At 38.4% G+C, this 18861-nt stretch overlaps 1 protein-coding gene across 1 annotated transcript in view; it reads right to left on the bottom strand.

Moving 5' to 3' along the window:
- Positions 1-18861, bottom strand: part of FAF1 (Fas associated factor 1) — a 174933-nt gene that overhangs the window by 57632 nt on the left and 98440 nt on the right. Inside the window, exons 10-11 of the mRNA XM_065673372.1 lie at positions 2191-2286; positions 535-661 (exon numbers count right to left, since the gene is read on the bottom strand). Coding sequence (XP_065529444.1) covers positions 535-661; positions 2191-2286 — 223 coding nt within the window. The remainder of the gene's footprint in view (positions 1-534; positions 662-2190; positions 2287-18861) is intronic.

Here is an 18861-nt window from a genome sequence, read left to right as displayed (position 1 = left end):
ACTTTCCCATATTATTACATATATTTACTATCAAGAAACTTCTAACACTAATTCAAGTTTGAATCAAAGAAAGAGTACACAGAATTGCATACAGGAGGTAACTGAGGACTCCTGCTCAATCCTTTTCATAATTCAAGGGCAAATAACCACTGAGAAATTTGTTTAATATAAATGACTAAAAGTGTTAGTCACTGCAATATGTCAAAGCTAAAACCTGTAGAATTTTCCTAACAGGGAAGTGGAAATTTAGTTATCTACAGGAACATCTGGCTAGAGATCGCAATTTCTAATTATTATTCTTCAACTATAAAAGAACCTTCCATATGGTTAAAAATTTTCCTCCATTGGGAGATTTTTTCACAGTTGCCAGTTATGTCTGCAACACCATTATTTGATACATCCACTGGAACAATTCTAACATTCCTATCAAAAGACACTTTTCCTGTTTCATATTATACAGACCAATCATAACTCTCTGCCTTCACTATTACTGTACAATCACCAGTTAATTGTAAAGTAAGTGTTAGCTCTTACTCATTGGTGATTTCCTCAAGGCAGATGATGCTACTCCAAACATTTCTCCGTCATCAACTCCAAACTCTGTAGCATCTTCAAAGTCATCTCCATCACTGTCACTAACCATATGAACATCTGTGCATTGCTATATAAAAACAGAAAGGATTAACCATAAGCCTCTATTACAGACATCATCTTCAGTGAAATATGAAGTACATGAAATTGCAGGGAAAAAATACATGTTTCTATAAAAACACTTGCTATACTGCATTTTATTTACTATTTTATACAGAATTATAAGATTGCTTTTTATAAATAAGATCTAATTTTTAACAGAAATCTGGTGAACAGAGCAATATTATGCGACAAAATGTGTTACTAAATAACTAAGGAACTGTCTCTCAAATATATACACATAGTTAAGCAAACTTTATTCAAAGTTTTTTTCCCTCTAATACAGCTGGTTTAATTGCATAAGAGACAGTGAGAAAAGCCACACAATCTATCAACAATTTTAGACATACAGATACTATTTGCTTCTGCAATACTTGCATGGCGGGGGGGGACGCTCCTTGGAAAGGCACCTATCTATCCTATTTTAATCTATTCCTCCAACTCCCCACATCAGATCTTTTGGATTTCATGTTCTTTGAAACGTAACAGCTCAGGGAAACCTTGCATTTAACTATTCAGCATGAACTTATTTCCAATTGTACTTCTTTTCATGAATGACTATTTCATCTCCGCTTGACCTAGAAGTTACAGTGAACTACATGAATCTATATGAAGTCCTGAAAGTGCAATAAAGTGTATTATGGAACACACGATTTCAGCTCTAGCATGCAAGTGACCACAAGAGGAGCAAAATGCTCAAAACGTACTGGATCTCTCTTTACAACAGCTACACATAAAGAACCTCAAATAAAGACCATTTAATGAATGAACTAGACAACAAGAAAATTCTACAGGTGAACAAAGCCAGCAAGATCATTCTGAAAGAATGAAGAAAAGCAGCAATAATACATAGTAATGCTGGCAGATCCCAGGAGAAAACAATAAACGCCTATTAACCCAGTAAGTTCTTCAGGTATAACTAGAACATCATCTGACCATCCTCTAACTTTTAACACTACCCAATAGCACATATCCAGGCTTGCATCCTCACTGTACCTCAGCCAACTTAAATGAGCTGAATAGATTGAAACATCCTTTTCGGGCAGCAAAATAAGCTTTATGTGCTACAATTTTCTAAATAAAAATGGGATGAAAACTGTTTAGAAAATGGGAAACTGCTGATATTAAATTAATTTTGTGGAAGAACAAACGCATTGGAAACTTTAACCCAAACTATCAATAGCTGGAAACAACAAAATGGGAGTCTATACAGCCTGCAAACATCTCTTTCTGGTAATATTAGAAACAAATGTTTCAACTTTCTATTTAATTTGGAGTATTTTTCAATGCTTACTGTGGCTTGTTTAATTCGGTTTTTGTCTTTTTCTTCAATGACTCATTTACCCAGCTCCTTTGTCACAATTATGCGCTACAGGAATTTTAAATTGATCCTTTTATGACGCAATTTTACTGACAATAGAAGGGACAGTGACCACTGCAAAATGAGCTTTCCCTGCTTCTTTCTAGAGTATACTGGTAATATAAAGACGGTGCTCTCACCTCCTCTGACTGTTCCCTTGTTTGTACAGGTGAAGATCTTCTTCCAACCGTAAGTCGATGGCAAGGAAAAGTCAGTCCCGATACAGCTAGAGTCATCTACAAACAAAGCAATGACCATTTATTAACGCCATAGTCTCAACTGAAGGTTGGGATTTTTTTGTTTTAAGGGTGTTTAGAGATTCGAACTGCAGACTGCACTGCAGAAGACTGGAGTAATCATACAAACATGAAAAAAGAGGCCTGAAAAATTAGTGACTTCTTACATGAAAAAAGTCAAAGAAAAAACAACCGACTTCACAGATGTGAATGCACACAGTATCAAAACCAAGTTAAACGGAACGGCAAACTCAAAACTGTTGTTATTTTCTCTACATCAGTACTGAAGTTTGAAACATTATTTATATGTGGTAACCTTTACAGAGATATGAACCCAAGTTTTTCCTTCCTAATCCATAAGCAAATGTTAAAGTGAAGATGATAGTTACTGATACAACTAATTAAAACCAATTTTCATCTTGCCAAAAAATACTACCTTGAAAGAACGCTTTATCATCAGACAATGTACAAGACACAGTCGCAATGGGTAAACATTTCATCTCCATCTTGGTCATCATTAATGTCAAAGGCACATGCCATGTTTCTTATATGAACAAGAACACATGCAAACCCAACAGCACTGGCGAAATTGCAGTCAGCACAGACAGGATAGATGCTGGTTAACCAGCTCCACCAGAAGCAGCACTTTTCCCTGTTGCTCCTTGAATAAATCTCAACTTTTTAACACTAACAAGACAGAAAATAGAAAAAAGCATCATTTAGGGTGGTTGAGCTAGATAATTTTTAAGGTCCGTTCCAACACTAACCATTCTATGACTTGAATGACAAAATTGTTCAATGCCAGCAAACACAAAACAGTAACATTTGAAGATCTGATCCTGAACTTACATTGCATTTAAAAAAATGTACTATCAATACAATGAAAAATGAGAATTGTCCACCCTATGATCAGAACTGTCTGTGCCACTGCTACATTTCAAGCACACCTTGCACCTTTCTTTACACAGCCTAAGTATATACCCAGCCTTCCACCATTTCTGGAAAGCCCATCAGTCCTGGTCACAGAAGGACGATGACCACAAGTAGGATGTTCAGAAGCACCCAAGCCCTATCTTCATAATACGTGGGTTAAATTTACAATGTGAATAGCTCTTAAATAAAATAGCTGATTCATTATAGCAATGACAAAATACTCGATCCTGTACTATTCTTAGCAACATGGAGAAAGACAGTTCTGTCTGTATGCTTAAAGCATTGTTTCTAATGGTTCCTTCAGAAGAAACACAGAGAGGACACAAAAGATTTTCTAGCTGATATAAAAGTTGCTCCTATCTTAGCAGGGCACAGAATAAAGATACTTACATTATGCATTTGAGAAATACAGCATCCTCCTAATTAGACTGCAAAAGCATTAAGGTAAAATAAATTGCAATCACCCTCAACAAAAATCAAATAAATCATAAGCCTTACATTTCATTTACTACCATAAGCACTGAAAATACCCCATTTATTTTTATACATAATTCAGAATGACTTTATCACTTGCCTGCTAGAACTCACAAAGATTTAATCTGCTGCAGGTTGAAGCAGGCTGATTAGGCAGGCTGGTTACCAAATGAATGTTAACCTGTCTGAACTAGCCTACTGTCACATTCTCATAGCAAGGTTAAACAGAAGTTTAGCTGCATAAAAAGCCCAGCTATCGTCTTAAAGGAAGTGAGCAATAATACTCTGGAGCAAATGAAATATTAAAGACGACATACAGGTCAAGACCAATTACCTATAAAACTCCTGTGACAAGAGCATAAGAACTGTATTCTCTGTACAGAATAATCCACCAGTTTAATTAGTATTTTCATAAGCTTTTAATAATAAACAAAACCCAACTGTTCTAAAACCTGAAACTTTGCCCTGTACTTACCACACTATATAAAACACTAGTAAAACATACACACACACACGCTAACCACACACAGACTGAAGTTCTCTATCTAATAGCATCAAATACCCTGACAGATGCCTGGAAAGGCTCCCGGTATCTTTTACATACACATTAAAGAAAGAGTGGTAAGATCAAGCTAGCAGTTATTATGCTGCTTCATCACTTGGCCCAATAGCAGGGTGTTGCAATTCCAATTTGCAACCCTATATTATAGTGTCAAAGCGTCTCTCAAAAATGAGCTAACAGCAGAAGGGGTTCAACATCAGAGCACATTTCATCCTACTCTCCAGACAGTTGCTGGAATGTTGGGTTTTTTGTGCACATTTTTGTGAGAAATCACCCTCCCCTTTAGCATTTCTTTTTTTAAGAAGGTTTTTTTTGTAAAGGAAAGGCTAGGACAAATAGAAGCTCTGCCTTTCATTTCAAAATCATCTAGCAGCATGAACATTTCTCTAGAACTAAGTTGCCTTCATTCTAAGATAAAGGAGAGAGTCATCTCTCAAGAAAGACTCTTGTACCGGGAAGTTTAAGCTTTATTTTGGAAATAATAAAACTATCAATGCTAAACAAAGATTATGTGGCATCAATAATGAGCTAGATTATGAAATAAATATACATAAAAGCAAAAAATAAGTAAGGTTAGTTCATTTTTCTAGGCAGTAAATGTACACGTGTACAAATCCCTACTCGAAAGGTCTCACAGCTGAAAGGTACATGAGTTGGAAAGCGAAACAGAATCAGAAATAGGCAAAACAATTTGCAAGTAGCTCAAGGTGAAAGCCAACCGTATCCTGGGCTGCATCAAAAGGAGCGTGACCAACAGGTCGAAGGAGGTGATCCTGCCCCTCTACTCTGCTCTTGTGAGACCTCACCTGGAGTATTGTGTGCAGTTCTGGTGTCCTCAACATAAAAAGGACATGGAACTGCTGGAACAAGTCCAGAGGAGGCCACGAGGATGATCAGGGGACTGGAGCACCTCCTGTATGAAGACAGGCTGAGAAAGTTGGGGCTGTTCAGCCTGGAGAAGAGAAGGCTGCGTGGGGACCTCATAGCAGCCTTCCAGTACCTGAAGGGGGCCTATAGGGATGCTGGGGAGGGACTCTTTGTCAGGGACTGTAGTGACAGGACAAGGGGTAACGGGTTAAAACTTAAACAGGGGAAGTTTAAATTGGATATAAGGAGGAAATTCTTTCCTGTTAGGGTGGTGAGACACTGGAATGGGTTGCCCAGGGAGGTTGTGAGTGCTCCATCCCTGACGGTGTTCAAGGCCAGGTTAGATGAAGCCTTGTGTGGGATGGTTTAGTGGGAGGTGTCCCTGTCCATGGCAGGGGAGTTGGAACTAGATGATCTTGAGGTCCTTTCCAGTCCTAACTATTCTATGATTCTATGATTACTGAAAAAACAGATCTCCTGCTGAACAGTGTATATAGACCACCCATGCTTGCTGAAAGTTTAAGTCATCTCCTGTTTGGCTTCCTACAGCATTTTAAGGAGGACAATAAAAATGAAGCCTTGAAACATTCCAGGAAAAATGGCAGCAGAATAATCCTTTTAGGAGACAGCAGAGATATTGAATAGATTGCTACTAATATGCAAAAGGTAATGGTAACACCTGGACTAAAAGTGCACAAAAGATACTTGATTTACATTTTAACAACTAAAAGAAAGACCGCTACCAAACCTTACAATTTAGAGAGAGAAAAAAATAAGTCTAACTCTCACTGGTGCTTTCCAACAGTAAGACACTGGATTTATTTGGAAATGTTCAGTGTAAGATGATTTACATTTCTATTGCCAGCGTTAATAACTGGGGATGAATTTATGCAATTTCTGATCCAAACATGCAGGATTCTGTGCCAAGAACTTTCCAGGTCAACCTAGAAATATTTGCCAAATCTGGACTGAGACCAGCTGTTTTAAGCAACAGATTATTCTTCCTGTTAAGAAATACAATTTTAATGCAGAAGCTTCTATAAGCATCTTTTAGAACTATCTAAGAAGACTATTTTTTCAAGTGTTTCATGATACAAGTATGTCTGCAGCAGCGAAAGAAGTAACTGAGAACATGTAACTCCAGAGTGCTGCCAGCACATTCTCAGAGTAATAGGAAAAACAAGTCCGTCACCTCACAAGTTTTCTGTCCTCTAGAGTTTGTTGGCACAACTTAACTCCCACTCTTGCAGACTTCTGCAACTACAAAGGAAGGAACAAACTCAGTCTCTTGTACCAGTCCAGAGATATTTAATCAAGACACTAAAGACAAGAAAGATAAAACAGTAGTAAGATTATGAAGGAGTCATACCAGCAGAGAACTGCAGCTGCAGAGAAATGCTGATACAAAAATTGCAAGCTTGGTCTACTGCATCAGGAAAGTAGTAACTGGATATGACAAATTGGTCTTGTACTAGGCCACACACTGACGGAGAAAAATGGCACTTTAAATATGCTTCTAATGGCAACCGTGTCTAATGAGGAAAGTATGAAGGCAAGCTCCAAGAGCTTTCTAATACTTTATAGAATGTATTTGGACATCCAAACTGGCCAGCTGAAAGCAATAACCTGTAAAGAACTGGATCTTCTTTCTCTTCCTCAACTATCACAGTCATTTTGGAAATACTCTGCTCCATGTAAATACAGACACAGCAATCCAGTAATCTGAATAAAACTAAGACAACTCTTCTTGCCAGTAAGCTGCCTGTATTTAAGTCAGCACATACTTCAGGAAATAAATTATGGTAGGAAAACAGGCAGGCCATAAAGTACATAATTTACAGACTTATCCATTTTGTCTGCTATTATCCTCTCAGTATTTATTGTTGCAAAGTATGGTCTTTCCAGAGGGATGAGATGGAGAATGACCTGCCAAGACAGTCAACCATCTTTGGTAGAACAGTTTGCATATCAGCTAGGTCTGGAGCAAATTAAACTCCCTATTGCTGTTCTCAACAGCAGGAAACTTCTCCAGGAACTCCAGGGTTTCACAGGTGCAATAGGCAAGACAAGCCTGCAAAACATGTCACCTTGCAGAAGACAAGAGCTGCAGATGTGTAATGGACTTTTTTGGCACAATGTGAGAGGCTGTGCTGCTCACAGGGTCCTTGTCATCACAGGATTCCTTTTCTCTAAAAGAATGTAACTTTTTTTAACAAGAACTATTGAAAACAAGCAAGCATAAATGATAATGCTTAAGAAGAGCAGGAATATTGATGTATTTTGTGCTCTTTAAGTATTTGATTGCTATGAGCAAGTGAGAGTTTTGAGGCTTTGGAACGTGGGGGAGTTCTATTTATTTGATTTGCTTTAATGTATATTAACACATCTACCTAAACATATAGGCTCTTACCAGTATTCCCGCTAAACAGGGCAAGTTATTAAAAGTAGCCCTTTAGTAGTTATCACCTGGTACTTGTCAGTTTAAAAAAACCCAAAACCAACAGCTTTTGATTGTTTAAAAGGCGACTTAAAAAGAGAAACAATTTCAGTTACCATGTAACAGGGTACCTATCTTTATTGTTTGAGCTACTCGTATGGTGATTGATGAGAAAATAAACATGAGCCAGCAGCGTGCGCTCGCAGCCCAGAAAGCCAACCGTATCCTGGGCTGCATCAAAAGGAGCATGACCAGCAGGTCGAAAGAGGTGATCCTGCCCCTCTACTCTGCTCTTGTTAGATCTCACCTGGAGCATTGTGTGCAGTTCTGGTGTCCTCAACATAAAAAGGACATGGAACTGCTGGAACAAGTCCAGAGGAGGCCACGAGGATGATCAGGGGCTGGAGCACCTCCTGTATGAAGATAGGCTGAGAAAGTTGGGGATGTTCAGCCTGGAGAAGAGAAGGCTGCGTGGAGACCTCACAGCAGCCTTCCAGTATCTGAAGGGGGCCTATAGGGATGCTGGGGAGGGACTCTTCATCAGGGACTGTAGTGACAGGACAAGGGGTAACGGGTTAAAACTTAAACAGGGGAAGTTTAGATTGGATATAAGGAGGAAATTCTTTCCTGTTAGGGTGGTGAGGCACTGGAATGGGTTGCCCAGGGAGGTTGTGAGTGCTCCATCCCTGGCAGTGTTCAAGGCCAGGTTAGATGAAGCCTTGGGTGGGATGGTTTAGTGCGGGGTGTCCCTGTCCATGGCAGGGGGGTTGGAACTAGATGATCTTGAGGTCCTTTCCAACCCTAACTATTCTATGATTCTATGATTCTATGAAGAATACTTTCCAGCTTACTAGGGTGATATTTTTCCATGGCAAAGTATTTTCTTTTCCAATACATTTTTTGGACATAAACCTTGATCATTTACTCTCAGAAATTCAAAGGTCAGTCTATGAATCTTACAAAGCATCAGAAAAAAATTCACAGAACGCTTGATCCATACTCAAAGGAGAGGAGTTTATCAGTGATGGCAGGTTTCACTTGCTCATGCACAGCAAGTGAAGCAACAGGCATTATCTGACAACGGCAAGCTTAAACCAGAACAAAAACCTTGCAGTGGACATTCCTGCTGTATTTTAAATAAAAAGTGGAAAGATCATAAAAAGAAATGTAATATCTGTATCACTTGACTGCTATGAATCAGTCAAATTATTCAATCAGCTGTAACAGCTTGTATTGCAGAATTAGCTTGTAGTACAGAATTATGTTTGGCTGTATATAATCTCCTTCAATAGAAAGCTAAATGGAGGAATTCTCATAGTGTGATTTCCTCCTGAGGTAAAGGAAAATAATCCATGTTTTCCGTCTTTAATACTCAGAGATAAGGTAAGCAAACAGAATACTGGTTTACAAAAAAAAAAGGAGCATGCTTTCTGATACTTGACTCACCTTCATAAATCTCCCATAAAAAGCAATACTAAATCCCAGTCCTGCTCAAGGCCAGCTTGCAGTATATTAGGCAAAAGGAATAATAACCTTAATAACCCACCCTCCAGTTCTAGCATCCTGAAAAACAGGTAGGTGAAATTATAGTCCCAGCTTTCCAGCTGCACTCACTAGCACAGCTGGATGGAAGAAACCACAAAGAAAACTTCCCAAAGATGTCACTCCATGCATAATTGCCAAGGAGGCAAACACTTTCTAATGCCTCCTTTCAGACTCTAGAATGTTGAACAGGTAGGATTAAAACTTGCATATATTCAAATGTGGGGGTGGGCGAGTTTAGCATACAAAGTACATAATTTAGCCTTTTGGGTTTTATCATCTAAAGCAGTTAACGAACACTCAGATTACCTTATCCCAAATCTTTCAAGATGGCATCTCTGCTATAGCTCTTGTATTAGCCCCAGGCAATGAGATGCTCCCTCCACCACAGTGCCTTTCCCCTCCATATCTCTGTAAAGCAGTATCTTTAGACCAGCACATTCAACCAATTCTAGAACTATACTTTACATCATAGGTATCTTAATTTTGGTGAAAACTGGCAATACCTGGTTTCCCCTTCTTGAGAATGAGATAAAAACACCAATCAAGCCCACATAGTACCTGTACTTAAAATAAATCTGCTGTCAGCATGTGTTGCAATATGGAGTTTGGCTGGATAAACTTCTACAAGTCAGTAACTGCAGCAGCTCTCAGTATTAGAGAATGTTTTATGCCTTCACTGTTACAGCTGAGTGCTCTGCTTAAGAAGTAAGAGAAGGTTATCTCCAGAAAAGTGTGCCCAAAATATTACTCACCCTGCGAAGTTAAATTTCGATAGAGATTATACAAGCATCTTGAAACCCAAAAAACTTTGGTTTGCCCTGGAAACAACAGCAGCATGCGAGCAACATTCACCGTAAACATTGCAAAGCCACTGTAAGTAAAAAGTTATCTAATTAATTAAGAACAGAAGTTCATGCTAAGCTTGAAGAGCCTCTGATTCAGAGCTGTTTTAACAAAGGGAATTCTACCACAACTAAAAGCTTCTAACCACCCTTGATAATTATTATTGCAGTACAAACCAACTATGAAACCTAACAGACATTTGTGGCTGCTGTTTAGTGCTTTCACCATAACCAGCTTGCCAGTATTAGCTAGCTGCAGTTTCATGCTAGTTTTACTGCATGTTAGAAATAAATATATTAACAAACATGGAAATGATATCCCAAAATACTATTTATAAATCATCAGATCACCAGCTGCACAAGAGCTCTTTCTAGAGATTGCATCCAGGCTGCAGTACACATGAGGAGGTTTATAATCCACATATATCACACAAAAAAATCTTAATCAGAAATGAACGCACTGTTGCCTACAGACTGCAACCTAATCCTGGTTCAAATACTCCATGTGACAGCCCTTTCACTGTGCTCAAAATGTGAGCTGCTTAGCTTTTTCATTTACTGGTTTACTCACTGATACATGGCTAATGTATAAAGAAACAAACATGACTGAGTACATTTCATAACACGCCATGCTCAATTATTCAAAATGACCTAAGACAAAGGTGCCCACTGCAAAACACTCACTGACTGCAGGTGTCTCCACTGTGAAAATTTGACTACCGTATAATTTGATCCTTCTATTTGTTGGGGTAATTCCTACGATGCGTTTCACCCCTCATCAGGTAAAAGAAGGGATAACGAGAGAGAGGTGAGGGAGGAGCTTTATCAAACATTTCAGTTTTCATATTAAATGTATGATTTTGTTACATGTCTTTTTATCATAGCCTAATGTAATTCCCTGTATGATAAATGACAATGACACTACAGATGTCTGTCTGTCTGTAGGCATTGTATTGAAGCTTGGGGGAAATGTCTTTTCTTGACGACAACCACATGAAGTTTGAGAAGGAAGAAAAAGTTTGAGAAGGAACATTTCTGTCCTAGTTTTTCTATTATACTCCATGTGCATACGGTACTACTAGCTGAGTTTGGATAAGAGGCATCGTAGGGGTCAAATGCTTTCATAGCCGAAGTGCACCAACAGTAGTAACATAATAGACAAGATGAAACAACTACCTCATTTTCTACATCTTGGCTGAATGGCATGGCTCCTGCAAATGAGTTTTCCATATCTTCAGGTTCAGTCCATTCTCTATCATTTCAGCCAGGGTAGGTAACATTGTGATAAATGTGAAATTCTCTTGCTTTTAGTCTAGACAGACTTCAGTTTAGACATCTGCAAGGTGTAGCCATCACTGCTAATCTCTTCTTCTTGACGGGCACATCTCAGAAAAATCCGAACAAGTTAATTTCTCCCAGCCTACCAAGATGTCATCTCTCTCTCCTCACCAGACAAATTAAGTTCCCTGTTCAAAAAGATTACCATACTAAGTGTGCAGAACAAGAAATTAGAGAGAAATACTTTTTCAGCAGGGCTGGATGAAGGCACAGACCTATGCCTCAGACCTCAGGTTTTAAGCCAGAATCTCAGGGTTACGTAGGGAACTGCAGACCAGTTCAACCTAACTTTACACTCCCAAAAGACACAGGAACAAATTATAATACAATCTATTGGAAATACCCAGAAAATAAATTATTCTGCTTGTTGTTTGCCTTTGGAGCAAGACTGGTCAGGATACTCCACACAGGTAAGGCTGCTCCCAACATCTCCATTTTCCTTTTGTAACCTATCTTTTGTAAGATTAAAGAAGTGAGCAAAACATAAAGCAAAGAATATTTGTGTGGTGAAATGGAGATAGCAGTTAATGTGGCACACAGGAAAATTCGAAGTGTAAAAGGGAGGGAGGAGAAGTAGAGCAAGTGAATGACAGCAGGTGAAGTTTTACTTCCACACTTGAAAGGTAAGACTGGGAAGTTCGCCATTATACAGAGTTGAAGAAAACAGTGGTTTCCACATGCATCCAGCATAGCCCTTTGAATATGAATATCGAAGCAGGGGAAATGAGAGCGCGGGAACTCTTTTGCAATTTTTTGGCACTCCTGGAGCCATCCGATACTCTCTGGAGAATCACTCAACTCTCTTGGTTGGAGAACCAAACACAGAGAAACCAACCCATGCAGGAAGGAGGTGGTGGACTCTCAGACAACTCATGCTATTTCTAAGGATACTCCGAGTATCACCATGTCAAGAAAAAATGATGCTATGACAGAAGAGATCTTTCATATGAGGCTGCTCTTGCCATGCCTCTAGTTCTCAGTGTTTAACTAAACATTAATAACAATGCGTGGGCAGCCTGTTGTGCTCAAACACTTGCTAAATTCCTTGGGAACAAATACGCACTCAACACGTTCAATCCCATCACTTATCGCTGTATAATTATACATTAAATAATCTATCTTGTTTTCAGTGTGTAATCTTCACAAAGTCAAAGTTGTACATGACTTAAGAATTCCCACATGTTCATGTTTAAAACTAATGTTTAAACCTTCAAGAGATCAAAGGTTTTCTGTGAATTAATGTTTATCTTTTCTAAAAGCTAGCAAGTATTCTTTCAGTATATCCATATTGAAATATATTGTATATATAAAACAAGTGTTACCACTGTAAAAAGTGGCCCACTGTAAAATGAAGGTACATTGTAATCCATAAAAAAAGCCTGCCAAATGCATTTTTTTAATTTACTGAAATTAGGGCTTTTTGTACTATGAAATTAATTACAAGACTCAAAGATTCACTATATGGAACTGAAGGGCTCTCTTCAGTGTATACTGGTCAACAAGACATTGGTATTCAACTTCAGTACCTAATTTAAACAAATAAATCAACCAACCAAAGCTCTCCTTCCATCATGTAAACCCTCATTCCTCCTTGAACAACAATAAAAAGTGGATGTAGTTCAACATTAGCCACTTCGTCTTTTGACATCAAACAGCATTAGCCGGGAAAGAGTCAAGTATGCTCTAGGTTTGTTTGTTTTATTAAACTGTTGTGCAAACATTAAAATTAAAACAAGAGTTTAAAACATTTGACAGCCCTTGAAATTAACTTCCTCTGGAAAATAACTTCATTTTCCTGCTGCATCTTCAACACAAAAAAACATCTTGACAGGTATTCAACGTTTCAGTTTAAACACTAACTGGATGAAAAAATCTCTAGGGTGGAGTGTGTCCAGGTTATAAATCAGCAATGCTTATTTTAACTCCTCACAAAGTGTTGTTGAGATAATTACTGCTGACAGCTTTATTCAAGGTTCATTTCACTTCTTCTACTCTTTTTCCCCTGTTAGAAGTTCAGCAGGGCCCATGGGAAGATCCACCCCTCACACCTGTTAGGGTTCTTCATGTTACTGAGGCCAGTTTGGACATGTCACTTCAAATTAGCATTGTGCCAGCGCGCTGTGACAATTACTTATCGCAGGTTTAACTTGGAAAAAAGTTTCTAATCCAGCCACAAGAACAGTGTCAGAGTATGTAATTTAAACCTGTCAACACAGGTTGTAGGAAATTCATTCCAAGGATTTCAGTCATGTTCCCATGGTAGAGCTTCGAACTATAATGAAGATTAAGATCACAAAAGAATGCTATAGAGTTAAGAGAGAGAACCCAAAAGTTAAGAAAGATCTCAACTGAAAATGGTATCATAAATATTAATACATTTAAAAAATAAAATCTTAAGGGTAAGAGATTGCTTTGCTTAATTCCCCAAAATTATTCTGCAGTTTATTACAAAAGGTTGCATATTAAACATACATATCTTATTCCTTCTGCTGCAGTAAAAAGTCACTACCCTGGGAGATGTTTGCACAAGGTGCTGAAGGCAGCAGCGTGGTGAAGATGCTCTGGAATTAACTTGTGGATAAACAGCACCCGGCGTGGGAGGAGGGAGGCTGGAGAAGAGTCCACGGCACGGTGAACAGGCCACTTGCATCTTTCAGACACCAGATGAGGGGTGCTGGGCACACAGCAACAACCGCGATAAAGCAAGCTTCACAAAACACTGCTGAGAGCTTCTGTAAAAGCTTGAGAAAAAGTTGCGCCTGTTCCTCTGGGAACACCCAGCTCTGGTACACTGGCTGAACACACATGCCAATTTTTGCTACGGTTGCTGTTAATCACAAGCCGTACTACTGTGAATCTATCACTCTCATTTGCTAGCTGAATGAAAGAGAAAATCACCCCGGTTTTGATTAGCTCCCATTTGATTAAGCCTAGTTAGGAATTAAAGCAGAAGGACCGATACTGTAGTACTTAATGTTGCTTCAAACCATAAATATATTTAAAGGAAACAAAAGGAAAATTAGTATTTCCTTGTACAACTGATTCTACTAAGAAAGAGATATACTTGAGAGAGTGAAATAAATACCTGTGATCACTTACAGAGCTCTTTCTTCTTCTTAGACAAAAACTGTAAATATTAAAAAGGATGAAAAATCTGCCAAGCCATTTGCAGCTATTTGAAACACAGGGTAACAGAATTAAATGATCGCTGAAAGACCTGGAACACAGTTAAGTATAGACCATGAGGCTAATTGTGGATCTTGAGTTAATTACTTTCCACTGATACGTTTTCTCAATGGTCTTTTACATCAGTTTTTTCTTTCCTCAGTCTGAACCCCAAGGCAATTCAGCACGCTAGCCTCCAAACTCTGGGTGATTCATTGTGTACTTCTGCCTTAGGATTTTTAGTTCATGCAGAGAAAGCCAGGCTTTCACATCAAGTTGATGTTAATGTGCACTGACAAAGCAACAGTAAAGGAGCTTCATGTTTGTCACAACGTGCACTCTTTAATTTAGTAATTGCTTTATACTGATATGCAAATAATGACACATTTCCCAAATTTCCAGTTCCTCGGCAATGCTTTCACTAATTACTCAGTGGTTAAAACTTATGCATGTAAATTGGTTAAGTGAGTTCATTAATAAGTACACCTGTGTGAACTGATGTATAAAGCATACACGCCCGGGAACAGGTCGTAACTCACTGTACATTCCTGAAGGTCTCAGGAACCAAAAATAAATATTCTCTCACCAAAACAATACCTATTACATCTAATAGAGTGTTATTCATAGAGAAACTGGGATTCCCAACCTTTCCCAAGCCAGAGAGAGGCTGCCTTTGGGTGATAACAAATACCAGGAGTCAAAGCATTCATCCATTTCATGTTGCCAAATGAGAGGATCAAGGTAAACAAAAGTTCTGTAAGAAAAAAGGATGAGAGTCCCTCTATAGCACCTGAAAACGTGGGAAAGCACCAGCACCCACTCATCCACCAGTTCTCTGTAGATGAGTGTTCTCTGTCATATGCTCTGCAGTCTGGTTATGGTATTTTGTGATAGTGGTAAATCTTACTTTTGACACTCAAACGGCAACTGTGCAAAATTCAGCTGCACTTAACATAGGTTCAGACTCTTAACAACTGCAAAAGCACGGAACAGAGTTAACTTGTCTTCCCATATTTCCTTTCCTCAAAATTCTTCACAGTGTAAAGGCTGAAAAGGAATCAAGGCACTAACATTGTCCTGTTTCATTGGTGACTTCTGTGTTGAAACACAGTGCCTGTCAGGTTTCTGATATATTCTTTAAGTAACTATGTAATTGCCATACAAGAGGGTACAGCAGCATTGTTTGTTCTAAGTCTGATCACAAATCGTCTATTTTTTGCTATTCAGAAGAGATTAAAAAAAAATTAAACAGATTTTTAAGGTAACAAACAATTGTAAGCAACAGTATAAACCAACAAACAACCTCATAACACTCATCCAGACCACATATTGTCCAGAGATATTCACAGATACATCTTGGAAACTGCTTTGCATTCACAAAGAGTATCAGCCAACTACTTGGCACGTTTCTGGTCTATGGTGGGATGCCATTTACTTCACAACATTGTACAATGCTTTGGATGGCAAACAGAAGAGTGCCTGGATATGTTTCCAGCACTAGATAATTCCCTGGCAGAATTCAAGCAGTTGTGCTAGCAACACTGCTTTCAACAAATGGTTCAAACATCGATAGGCTTTTTATGCTGCCTCTTCCTTCCTGGATATCACTATCCAAGGAACAGGATTTTTGCAATGTTAGCCTTTTGAAAACACAGTGTTACTGCCTTCTGAAAATGAGCTGCTGAAAAGGATGATTGTTTCTATTTTTGTTTCTCTTACCTGGAATAAATGGAAATGCTTTTAACTATTTACATCAGTGGAATTAAAGGCACTAAGTACATAACCTTCTTCATTAAAGGACAAAGTTTCAAAACTAGAAACAATAAATTCTATTAATGCTAAAAAAATTTAATATTCGCAAATGGTAAATTGTTGGGTTGGGATGGTTGCAGCTAAAAATACATTAATTTCATTCAGTATAACTACATACTGAATGTGCTTGGCTGATGTAGGATAGTTTCAAGTCTGACAAGCAAAAGATAAAGACCATAAATAACAAAAAAATGAAGCATTTATAAAGGTCTTTCTAACTGGAGACCTCATGAAATATACCCAACATCTTAGACTGGATTTTCTTAGCCATTGAACAAAATACGGTGACCAGTTTCTACAGAAATCCAGTGGAAGCCATGTAGCTACTTTTTGACTTTTATGAAAGTTTGGCATTAAATCTCAGCTTGCTCTCAGAAATCAGAAGGCTTGACTTGCTTAAGTGTTTTATTAAATGTCATAAGAAAGTCTGCAGAGCTACAAATCTGCCTCAGGTCTATGTTTTGACCACTGGGCAGTAACTCCATTTAGAAAAAGAATTCAATCCAGTGATCAGTATTGAAAACTGAGCTCTCCTCTTGTTTGGCAGAGGAAGTTATCTGTCTCAAATAGATTTATCAACTAATACCTTCTTAGTTCCATGTTTTATCAACATTTTATAGGACTTGAACCAACACTTTCAATAGAGGACCAGATTAGCTCCATTCTAAGCATTTACAAGGTTATCTATGGAGCAATTTAATATTCTTTAAATATCACTTTTTTTAGAAGCAGCATTTGAGACTATATCAGGCGCTACACAAAACTAGAGCAAACCCTTGGTGAAGTTCTAACAACAGCAAACATTCTCCCTCACATATAAAACAACAGAAGTGATGCTGTTCTTTTACACAGCTTTCTTCTGCAATTACACAGTGATCCCACTTACCATAAACTCATTTAAAGTGAAACTCTGTTTACAGAGTCCCAAACACCTTCAATCTTTTGCAATGGATTTTCATACACCTTCTAGTGAAGCTCTGCTCTGCCTCTATAGCAGAGTTTCATTACAAAGAAACAAGCACCACTGTGATAATCCTTCAGGAATAATGCAATTACCACTTATCAAACAGGTGTCTGCTGTATTCCAAGGAGATTATCACTTCCTATTCTGCTCTCCCAGAGCACAAAAGAGAAGCTGCTACTATTAAATGACTAAGGAGAAAAGGAGTCTTTGATAACAGCTCTTGCTAGCTTCTCTCAGCAGGGCATGAAGTAAATGTAGTCCTTGTATAACATCTTGGCACTGAAACAAATATTTTAGTTTCTGCAAAGTGAGTTAGAGCACCTAAATAAGACCATTGCTGTTAACTGAATCTGAAGTCTCTCCATTGAGCACTCCAAGAACCTCAGCACCTACTGCCTTATGCCAAACCGTGCCCTTTGTGAGTACTTCTGAAAGAGGAACTCTGCCCACTGAAGCAAAAATGGGCTGCAGGGCTGCTGCACCAAACACATCATTCAGAGATGTTTCTGTGACAATACAGTATTTGATGAAGGTACAAATGGTGAAGCTCTAAAAGTGTAGGGAATGAAAACTTTCAAGAGGATTAAGGATACAAACGTATGTTAAACTCTGTGCGAGTGTAAGTTGATCAGCAAAGGCAATTTTTTACTATATTTTCAAACCAGCTTGTTGAGTGGGAGTTATCTCAGGAGTAGATCTCTAAAAATGAGAGCAAAAGCTCTCTCCTGTAAAACCTGGGTACACCTTAATGTGCACAAGGTGCTGTTATTACACAGCAAAACGTATAACTGGTTTGGAAGAAAGCCCAGCTGCGCATCAAACACAGAGGAGTTAAGAGGGTAAACAACCTACATACCTGCACAAAGAGGGAAGAGGCTATTTCAGAATTAGCTAATAATGAGACTCTATTGGCTAGCAACTGTCCATAGCTAGGTGCCTGAGAGACAGCAAGACTGCTGCTCTGGCAAAAACTTTCTCCAGTGAAGACTACCTCTACTTTGCTATAAACTCACAGGAAGAAGAGTGGTTCCTGCTGCTGCCTATGTTGGGATACGAAAACCTCCAATCCGGCTCTTGCGCATGTAAATGGAGAGGTAGAATGGTTATGCAATATATACAATATACTCCACACTGTCTCATGTGTACTTGAGAGATCTGGACTGCCTTGATCTATCCTACCAATACATATGGTATTGTATATATATATATACATACGGTGTATGTATCCTCCCTATACATACGGTCATTTCTATCACACTTTGATTTGCAGGTTCTGTCAATATAAAGGCAGAAGTTGGAAGCAATGTGCAAGTGGTAAATTGAAGTAGCAGTCTCAGTCAGTCCTTGTTTGCTAATTTTAAACTCTGCTCCTTTTAATGAGTTTATTAAAAATGACATGTTTATAAAAAATAACTATCATGTCTATGAGTTTCAAAGCAGGAACAGCTAAAAACGTTGTCAATCTCTCGGAAAAGAAGAAAGCAGCAAAAGATGACAAATAATTAGGTCTATAGCTCCGCTGGTGTTCCATATGCTTTAAAATTCCAATGACAATAGAACTTATTACTTAATGAATTACTAACAGTAGCCTCAAAATTTGCTACCAGCCTTTCCCACAAAACTAAGGTTGATTACA

Source organism: Lathamus discolor, chromosome 3 (genome assembly GCF_037157495.1).
Source record: "Lathamus discolor isolate bLatDis1 chromosome 3, bLatDis1.hap1, whole genome shotgun sequence".
Classification (NCBI taxonomy): domain Eukaryota; kingdom Metazoa; phylum Chordata; class Aves; order Psittaciformes; family Psittacidae; genus Lathamus; species Lathamus discolor.
This window is presented reverse-complemented; position numbering and strand designations above follow the sequence as displayed.